The 11,079-nt window shown below is 34.0% G+C and overlaps 1 protein-coding gene across 6 annotated transcripts in view; it reads left to right on the forward strand.

The window, feature by feature from the left end:
- Positions 1-10,141, forward strand: part of LOC149783479 (heat shock 70 kDa protein 12A-like) — an 80,981-nt gene extending 70,840 nt beyond the window's left edge. For 4 of the 6 annotated variants that reach the window (XM_089931728.1, XM_089931730.1, XM_089931729.1 and 1 more), the window contains 3 exons: positions 2,731-2,952; positions 3,637-3,784; positions 5,093-10,141. In XM_089931728.1, coding sequence (XP_089787854.1) covers positions 2,731-2,952; positions 3,637-3,784; positions 5,093-5,760 — 1,038 coding nt within the window. In that variant the 3' untranslated portion in view covers positions 5,761-10,141. The remainder of the gene's footprint in view (positions 1-2,730; positions 2,953-3,636; positions 3,785-5,092) is intronic. The other 2 variants (XM_089931732.1, XM_089931733.1) reach the window with 2 other exon arrangements.
- The last annotated feature ends 938 nt before the right edge of the window (positions 10,142-11,079 follow it).

The following is an 11,079-nucleotide window of genomic DNA, read 5'->3' on the forward strand; positions in this document are numbered from 1 at the left end:
GACCAGTTATAACGCGATATATTGTAACACAATTTCGCTTATAACGCAATGACAGCATGGCTCCCATTTTGTAATTTAAGGTGACATATATTTTTAACATCATAAATACATGCTCTCGGAAAAGCCTTTTATATTTATCTCTAACACATTTTTAATCCCAGCACTACGTTTAATGTTGCCTTAACTTCACCATGCACCATTTACGCCATATTGGCATGTATACAATTCAAAAACCGATGTACATTTGCTCTCTGATGAAACCCGGTGAACAGAATAAACAATATATGATCAAGATGTTAGTTAAAACTGATGACATTGAAATTTCAATGCACATTTTTATGGAGAAGTTTTTCGATAAATTTGTTAACTCGATCCCACGTGTATCGCGATGTTATTCTTTGGACCCCGAGCATCGCGTTAAAATGGGTTTTACCAGTATGTGTTTCCTATTGCACTGTTTTTAAAATCAGGGTAGATAGGTAGTTTTCTTTATAAAACAATAATAATAATAATAATAATGATTAGTATCTATAATCTATAACGTACTAAACACTTCAGTTATTAGGCTAAACTATTTCAGTTAGATGTACAAATCAGTTTTTTGTTTTTAAACTTTATAAATATTTATAATGATTAGTATATGTAATGCTCTAAGCACTTCATGTACTGGGCTAAACCAGTTGAATTAGAAGCACGAACAATTCTTTGGTTTTATGGGGAAGATTTTTAAAACTATATATATATATATATATATATATATATATATATATTAATGATTAGAATATCTAATGTACTAGGAAATTCAAATACTGGGACAAACCAGCTTAATTAGATGCACAAATCAATTTCGGGAAATTTTTTTTACCGCGGTGGAGGGAAGTGCTAGTGTCAGCAGTGAAACACAGGGACAGTCACCTTACCGGAAACACACTTTTGTTCTTGACGTTGCGATGAAGAGCACTCCAAAGCCTTTCAACGAAGAGTGCCCCAAAGTCATGTGAACTCAATCAAACTCTGAGATCATTAATGCTTGAGTACTATGATTCAGAATTGCTTTCACTAACCGCTGCTATCAATACTACTCGCTTATCCAGGAAATTCTGATCATTTTTCAACAATCCCATTGTAAAACCTGTGTTAAAAATTGACAATTGACTCTAATGATTTAATAAAACCACCACCCTGTCTCTAACCTCTCATTCATTTAAAAAATCTCAGAAAAAGTTACTCTATCCCAGCATGTATCTCATTTGAATTACCATAATCAATCATTATATTATCATTATAACAGATTGACTCAGACAGTACTTGAGATCAATGTATATTTGTCTTTTGAAGAATTTTAGACCAAGCCATTACAAATTTAGCAAAAAAGTTATTGTTACAAAATATTTTTGCTAGGTCAATGCTTTATATGTTTTAATCCAACTTGTATCTCATCTTAATGCTAATGGTCTTTTTAGCAATGTACAGTCTGAATAGTGCCCTCACCATAATACTGAAACTTCACCTCTGAGAGTAGTTAATGACCATCTATCTGCTCTGGATAGATGGAAAGATTACTGTGTATCATCATCCACCTTGACTTGTCTGCAGCGCAATAGACTATGATATATTACTTCACCATCTCCAACACGTCTTTGACATTCAAAATATAGCCTCACTATGTTTCAGATCTTAATTACACAATCTGTGTCCATAAATGGAAAACATTCCAGCCCAGATGATCGATGTTTTGGTATTCCACAATGCTCTCTTTCTCGGCCCTGTTCTCTTCATTCTATACACTCATCTGCTCTCAAGTGTTATGAATTGACTTCTGGTGTCGCACCATTTGTAAACTGATGACTGTCAAATATCCAAATCTACCTGCCCAAATGAAGTCGAGGCTACTATCCAAGTCATAGAGATATGCATTTCCGATGTGAAGTCATGGACGATACAGAACAAGCTGCAAATGAATGCTGCTAAAACTAAAACCATCCTGATCACCACACAAAACTTTCTCATTCACATCCTTTACCTCAACAAATAAGCATCAGCAAAACCAACATTAAATCCACACAGTCAGTATGAAACCTAGATGTCACTATTGACAGTACGCTCTCATTGCACCAACATATAATGAACATATGCAAGGCCGCAGATGTGGAGATGAGATGCATCAGCTATATTCACAGTTTTCTTTCAGCTGATGCCACAAAATAACTTGTTTTCCTTGGTACTTTCAAGAATGGACTACTGTAATTCACTTCTATATGGTTCATCTCAGTATCTACTATAGAAACTGAAAAGTTCAAACCATGGCTGCTTGAATCATCCTTCAAAGTCTAAAAATGCTGAGCAAACCTCCCCCGTGTTGACTGGCTACCAATTCCATCCAGAATCAAATGCAAAATCTGTTCACTATTGTCCATTTTATTTAGTAGCTCCAGTCCAATATACCTATCTGGCCTCTACCACGTGTACTCCACATCTAGAAACTTACATTCCTCTTCTGACACTTCTTGTTGTTATAGGGTTTAACGCTATACTTGCTGACCAGTATAAATCCTTATTATTATTATTATTATACTTTCTTCTAGCCTTCTAAGTATGGATACTGAAGGAATTACATAAAGACGTGATCCCACTACCATTTAAATTGCAGACATTAAATGTGAAGCCGTGCTCTGCACACTGATATGCAAATTTAATGATTGTCTCATATAATCAATTCCCTACCTTTAGAAAATCAGACGTGATATGACATTGGAAAGCGAGAATGGTAAAGTTCTACCTGCCTTGAGAGTTTTTGCACTGACCATCGAATATTTAAAGAATGATCTTCTAGTACACATCTGCGAGCAACGAATGGATTACCTGGACAAAAGTCTGATTCGTTGGGTTCTTACAGTTCCCACCATCTGGGATGAATCTGCCAAACAGTTCATGCGAGAGGCTGCAGTTACGGTAAATTCAATTGCTAAGTGACATAATACTAATTCGAGGGCGGCGCAAGTAGCTAATATGGAAAATCTAATAAATTTAAGAAGAGAATGGAATCACCTAAGTATAAATTAGTCTATAAAATAAAAGTAATCCGTGAAAACCTAACACACAGAGGGCTGTAAACCACAGCAATCAAGAAAACAAAATGATTCAAAATAACCACAAGGCGTGAATGAAACATAGAAATTACAGTTGATTTAACACCTGTATAACACTAATAAACACGGAGATACAGAAGCGGTTCTTTGCAATGTATAAAACGCTTTAATCGATTAAAGATTTAGCTCTTAATTACCTCACCTTATATATATGTATATATATATAGGTGAGTTTGTGTGTATGTGTCTAAACTCGGTAATGCAGCAAACACAGCGAAATGATGTGTACCTGTCAGTTAAGATTCATTAGCATGTAGAAGGTAAAATAGGCACTACGCTTAAACTCAGGATTACTTTTCGAAATGCATAGTCTGTATAACGTGTGACTTAAGAAACAACAAACAAGCATGCTTGTTGGGATTGCTTAAAAATGTCAGATGAGCTTTAGACCGTGTAATTATTTCATTTTTAAAAAGAATTATGAATTTTCATGGACTTTCTTTCCTTGGCAAATATGGTATTAATAGTCTCGCACTCCGTTTTACAGGCTGGAATTCCAAGTAATCAGCTGATTCTAGCTTTGGAGCCGGAGGTCGCTGCCTTGTATTGTGCCATTAGTCCTTTAGTGTCCACCTATAACGGTGAAGCGCTCCCGTTACTTCAGGGAGCAAAGTTCATCCTGATAGATGCTGGAGGTAAGTATCCTTTCCATTTTATGTCCTGCATGGTCACGCAGAATGAATATAGTATGAAGTATGAAGTTTCAATTCCTTAACATTAAGAACGTGAACAAACTAAATATATGTTCAGGTAACTTGAGTGTGGCATAGAGTTACAGTTTGGTAATTTCTGTTCAATCTTATCCATATAAAGGTTATGCAGGCTTTCAGTTGTAATGAACACACGTTTACCAAAAGCAATTCATTTGTTCTAAAACAACTGGGCTTTAATTTGACCTACAAAACCCATCTTGAGAAATGTTCAAGTTGTGATGTAGCGGAGCAATATATATATATATATATATATATATATGTGTGTGTGTGTGTGTGTGTCTGTGTCTGTGTGTGTGTATGTGTGTGTGTTGACACCAAAATATTATAAAGGTATGAGATACCATTAATTTATTCCAAACATAGATATAAACTTCTGAATTACTTAATGTTCGTTTTAATATATAAAGAATTAATTGCTGGGCCCCATAAGATTGTGTCTTTTACTCACAAATCCTTGTATCCACAACGTATTTCCATCTCGTGAAACGTCGATTTTCCAAGTTCAGGTTCCCATTTTCAGAGGTATTATCTGGTGCTGACTACTGTTGTTTCCTCGAAATGTGTGCTGACCTCATCTCACATGTTTCTATAATTTTAACTAAGTTGCCAATTGCGACGCCAAGATCTAACAGAGTAAAAAAAGCATATGTTGACACAACATAATATAATCGAATAAAATTCGAACTTTTTGCTGCTACGGCCAGTTATGTTTTCTAGGCTGTTACTGAATGAGTGGCTGCATGTAATAATATATCAAGCTAATAAGAATTAATGAATTAGGTTTGTGAGAAGGAATATCAAGCCAAAACCGACGCGAATAGCCATAAATAATGACCAAATATTTCTCAGCTAGTGGTAAATGGTAGCAATGTATTGGCTCAAGTGTTAAGATAATCCGTTTGAACAAAGTCTACTTGAACACAGCCATGTGACACTAAACGTGTTACACATACAATCGAATGTCCGATTACCAGATCAACTTAATTTAGATACTTCCATTTACCGCTCTATGTTTTGACTAGAATCTGATCGTCCCGATTATGTTGGTGAAATTTATGTCCATGATGAGTCCGGATTATGTGAGAGCAATGTACTCTCTCTCTCTCACACTATATATATATATATATATATATATATATATATACAAACATACATGCATACATACCTGGTTCACTCCTAAGAGATTGTCATTCCCTATGCAATATTATTTAATATACATTGTCATTACAGACGATACCATCGACATTACTGCACATAAAGTAATAAGTGGCGGATCATTTAATGAAATATACCGATCAAACGGTAATGCAATGGGTGGTACAGAAGTTGACAAGGCATTCTTTGGTTTCCTTAAAGGTTTCTTTGGAAGATCGGTATACAAACATTTTAAGCAGAAACATATGGATGACTATCTTTACCTTCGTAGACACTTTAAACAGAGGATGAAAACAATTGAACCACAATCGTTTAAGAAAGTAGTAATCCGTGTACCTAGTACATTATATGAACATTTTGAAAAGCAAAATGAACAAAACTTAACAGCATCCCTCAAATCAAGGGCCAAATGGTCTGAAAGTGTAGAACTAGTGGGTGAGAAGATGATACTGGATGCAGATATTATAAAGACATTCTTTGCCGACGTGTTGCAGAAGACAAGAGACCAACTCCATTTATTATTCAGTGTCGATTCGTTGAAGCATATAAACATAATTATGATGGTTGGTGGATTTTCAGACTCGAAAATGTTGCAGGAAATGGTACGAAATGAGTTTCCTAAGAAGAAGGTCATTGTACCGACACAGGCCGGTCTTGCTGTTCTTAAAGGAGCTGTTTTGTTTGGCCATGACTCATCAATAATCAGACACGTAGGTTTAGCTATGGCGTCAAAACATCTGTGAATTTTATAAAGAGCAAATTTAGAGAAGACAAGAAAAAGACACTGGGAAATGTTGATCTGTGTGTGGACAAATTTGATATCTACATTGAGAAGGGCCAAATTGTATAACTCAATGCAGAACAAATCCGGATGGTGTATAAACCTCAGAGGCCTGGGCAAAAGAATATCAGTTTCGAGTTTTATTCCTCAAATGAGTGTAATACCATGTATGTAACGGAAAAAGGGTGTAGTAAACTGGGAAAAATCACAGTGGATGTCCTGGAAGATTCAAGGATGGAAAATGCATTAGAAGTCATCTTCAAGTTTGGTGGGACAGAAATCCAAGTGGAAGCCAGAGACACGAAAACAGGGAAAGCATCAAATACGAAGATTGATTTCATTTAATAGACTGGTTTGGATGTACATTTAATTTCAAACATTGATACTGAAATACTTGCGTTTTTTCAAAGATATGAGATATACAACTGAATAATGCAGTCAAAAATAGTATCACTCCCTGAACAAATTAAACTAATGATAGTATTCTTTAATGTATGTGGGTCGATTACTTGGCATTATTTACATTGTTAGCATATGGAAATAAACAACATATGGAAAGGATTGCTTTTCATTTTGTACAATTTAACCAGTTCAAAGGGCTATCAGAAAATAGTTTAAGTTTTGATGAATAATTAGTTATTACTTTTTATATAAACATATAGGGATGCATGTACATGTGCATTTATATAAAATTTATAGAATGCCAAGCTGTCTTAATTGTTCTAATTGAGAATGCAATATATGATGTGGACTTCTGAGTGAATATTTTTAATTTTTTATAATAAGCTGTACATTCCTGTGCTAAATGAAACACTTTGAAGTGTATAATGTGCTGTTGCTATTATATTTGATGCGCATTTCTTTTGTTATCGTTGATGTTGTTATTATACCATGAAGTTGCTTTATATCTATTTATACCAAATGCACATTTGTTATTACATGATGTGGCAAAATGACAATTTTGTATATTGCACAAGCTTCATAATATGGTGTGGATTACATGCTATGTGTTTTACATTATATGACCTTAAAACATTTTACGGTAAGGATCAGATTCAAAATGCTTTCAGGAATGAGAATTTAGCGATGCCCAATCAAAGCATCTGTTACGAGTGTACATAAAACACTAGTGTAACAGTGTACCAATATTGCCCGCACTGACTTGTCATTATGTTAGTAAAGGTAATTATCAGCAAATGTGGGTATATTTTAATGAGGTAAAAAGACTAATTTGTGATAACTTCAATTCCTAAATGCGAAAGTTTACCATACATTAAACTAAATATGCGATTGGATTAAACAATGGTATTGCAGAGCACTTTTCCAGATTCGATACACTGCTACCGTACAAAAAAGTATTTCCCACGTAAGGCACACGACAGCCATATGGATAGCTTTAATGAAAATAGTATTACAATTATTAAAGGCAAAATAGTTGAATACCTTAATAGGTACACTGTCAGTAACAAAGCAAATTATGTGACCATGTAATTCTAAGATGCTATTTTGGAAAGATATTAGGCAGTTTACTATGAACTGTGATTATAAACTTTGAGAACTATTTTCCACTCACAAAGAATGGGCTATTTACATGTATACCAAAAAGGTAATAAACCCAAGCATAATATCTCCAATATAAAATTCATATCAATTCTAAATGTATTTTTCCTACTTTTTTATTTCATTAGCTGTTATATTTCATTGCATAGACTCACAGTGTCACAAACTTATTATATAAAACTGGCTACATTGGTTGTCTTATTGAACTGTTGATATGATCCTAATAGAAATGTTAATATATCGTATGCATGTGTCATATTCGTCATGTCAGTAAAACTTTGAATAACTTTGAAAATGTTCTTACAACATCGACTGATGTGCAGTAAAGTGTTTGATTTAAAAGGCCAATTTAGCTGCAGCAGCCCGCTCTATTGCTTCCTTGTGGTTTGCGATCTCTACGAAGATGTTTAAAATAATCTAGTTCTAATAACAGGAACTTCGGACATCCACTGATCCGATGATTTGCTAACTACGACAACAACAAACACACTACTACTACTACTACTAATAATAATAATAATAAACAACTTCATTGTAAATATACGTTACTGATTTGTATGAAGATTAATTGACATATACCATGCAATCGACTAAAAAATAATGCTAGTTATTGTGCAAAGTGGTTTAAGTTTCAGTCTGCCAAAGGAACTTGTGTGACCATAGGCCTTTGTAAGTTGTTGTTGTTATGTGGTTTGACGCCATTTTTCAGCACACGATAGACAATACATGGCAGCCAGTATTAATGGTGGAGGATGAACCCGGGAAAACCCCAGAAAGAACCACCGACCCACGAGAAGCTACTGGCAAGCTTTCTCTCATACCCACATTGGCCGAATCCGACACTCGAACCCATGCAGACAGAGGTGAGATGGCAGTGATCCGTAATGGAGAAGTGCTTTAGACCACTCGGCCACTCGGGCCCCGGCTTTGTAAGTAAAGAAAACCTCAACTTCTCGGTGGTTTTATTTATTAATTAAAATAACTTTTGGTAAATATTTCTCTAAGATGTGCACAGTCAGTATGTTTTCATTTATCAACTCAAATGCACGTAATGGATGTGTTTTGGAGGCCAAGACAAACAGAACGAGCAAGGCTCTTTTATGATCAATTCGTCATTGACAGAAAACCTATCCCACACTTCTTCGTGCGATGGCCTGTTATGATGGAAAGTGTATCGCTTATCCTGCAGTGAAATATGCATCAAAGGAAACATGCTTTCTGGCCTAGAACAAGTATGAGAAACATGGCAAGACCAACAGACAATATAACCTCAATAAACAGAAATTACTATTTTGGATGTCTAGATTATTCTGAATAAATATCTTTATTGTACACTGCTATTAATTACTGGTTGCAAATTTTATCGTTGACATATAACAAATAATTCACTGATTAAAGAGGAGAATGCGACATTTACACATTGTGTTTAGCAGCGTACCATACAGAGCAAGTTGTAACTTTATTTCTTAGTTACGAATAAATTAAATCATTCTGACAGTTCCTTATATACACTGAAGTAGTTTACATATATTAATCCTCTCCTCCACATATTAAACACGACTTAAGTTGATTCTTCTAAGACTGTTGCTAAGATATGAATGAGTAATTCTAATATAAATAACATTAATATAAAAGCTTAAAACACAATTTAAGGACCAGGATGAGGGCCATCTTAATGGAAATTCCATTAAATTACAAACAATTTTTTTTATAGAAAAGTTCATAATCAATGCTGTACCTAGAAATCAAAGACAGTAAACGTGTTTACTCTACATGATACTATCTATCTATCTATCTATTAGGACAGAACTTTTAAGTAAAAGTATTAAGATTGAAATTTATTCTAAATTGTATTAAAAGTAATTTTTCATTTATTTATATTGAAAATAATTTTCCACTAAAATATATTGAGATAAAATTTATATATTTGTGTAATATAACTGTATGCTATTTTATAAAGATTGCGCTTTACAAGCAGGTGCAGAAACCCATACAATACATCTTGCTCGAAACTAAATATCAACAATTGTCAGCATAAAATTCATTTCGCTCATATCTAAATGTCAGCAATTTAGATTTGGGAGGAAGCTGCTGAACAAATTATATCAATAATGGATGCGTTACACAGATGATTCACATGATCGCCATGGAAAAGTTCAAGGGTCATGTTCTCACTGAACTGAGAGAACGCAAAAACTGTATGAATAGCGAAGCAGGCTTACAAAGAACTAGTTCGTTGCTCGAGTCAGAACAGCTCTGTCTTTTCCATACAGGTAAGAATTGTCTGTGTTCGCAAACTTCTTTAAAGAATTTGCACTTTTTAATATTTGAGACTTTAACGGTAAAGTTAATATTTTTCAACATTTTTGTGAGTTCTTTATATTTTATATTATAATGGAATGTTTAATTGTATTTGTGGTATGTAATATTGGAAAAGATGACTTCGCTACCAACTTCATGTTTAGATTTAATTTGGAAATAAAATATTGTTTAAGTAATATTGAGTAATATTTAGTAACCTATTCCAAATTAGTATTCTGTTTTAAATTTAGTAAAATACATTTCTTCAAAATGATTGCTGCATTAATCGCAACTATTGAATTTTATACTCCTTGGATATCATGAAGTTAATAGAGATTTAACTATCTGTATTACATTCTAAAAGGTAGAAATTATGCAATGAAGTTGGTAAGCACGATGGGAAAGTGTAAATTTATGTATTTCGTGTATTTTGAGTATAATGGCTTTATAAATATATCAATAAAGAAAGTTCGTTCCTCCAATCTCTCTCTCTCTCTCTCTGTCTCTGTCTCTGTCTTTCTTTCTCTCTCTCTCCATGGGCAAAGACATTTCTTAACATATGAGTAATCCCTTCTCATAGCAAGAGATGATAAGAAGGTTTTGATACAACTCATATCATAACACAAACTAAAAATGAAATTTCAGTCTAGCTAACATTAATTGTAAGTCCAATCAAAAGTGAAACGAGTCTGTGCAATTACCTGTGGCTGTGCATTTTAAATCATTGCTTGCATAGTCGATGACAGATGGGACATTGGTATTACATTGCAGTTATGGAGACGTACGTGTGGCGACGCTCCCAGGCTGTCTCTTGTGGCTTCTGTGTCCATTTTCACGATCAATACAATATTAGTTATATTAAGAAGATCTAAGAATTATACTACAAGATTTGTTAAATAATAGCTAGACCAGGCATTTCATGGGAAAATCCAATGTTCTGGAATAAAATTGAAACAAAGGTGTTTTTAAACCGAAATCAAATTTTGATATGTATTCTTAATATAAAGGCTTTATAAATGTATCTTTAGAATTTAGCATTATATATATATATATATATATATATATATATATATATATATATATATATATATATAAGTTCGTTGCTCGAGTCAGAACAGCTCTGTCTTTTCTTACAGCGATTCCGTACCTCATTCCCCAAGATGTAGCCGTATCACCACGGTTATTGGTGACACCCTTGTTAGAAAGCCTGAATTCCTTCTTTTGTCTCTCTCTAACTATGGGTAAAGACATTTCTTAACTTATGAGTAATCCCTTCTCATAGCAAGAGATGAGAAGAAGGTTATGATAGAAACTCATATCATAACATTATCTACCTATCTACCTACCTACCTATCTATCTGTATATAAGTTATGTATATGTGTTGTATATGTCTATGTCGATACTGTATATGTCTCTACT

This window comes from Sinohyriopsis cumingii, chromosome 14, assembly GCF_028554795.1.
Source record: "Sinohyriopsis cumingii isolate HCF-2022 chromosome 14, ASM2855479v2, whole genome shotgun sequence".
NCBI classification, from domain to species: domain Eukaryota; kingdom Metazoa; phylum Mollusca; class Bivalvia; order Unionida; family Unionidae; genus Sinohyriopsis; species Sinohyriopsis cumingii.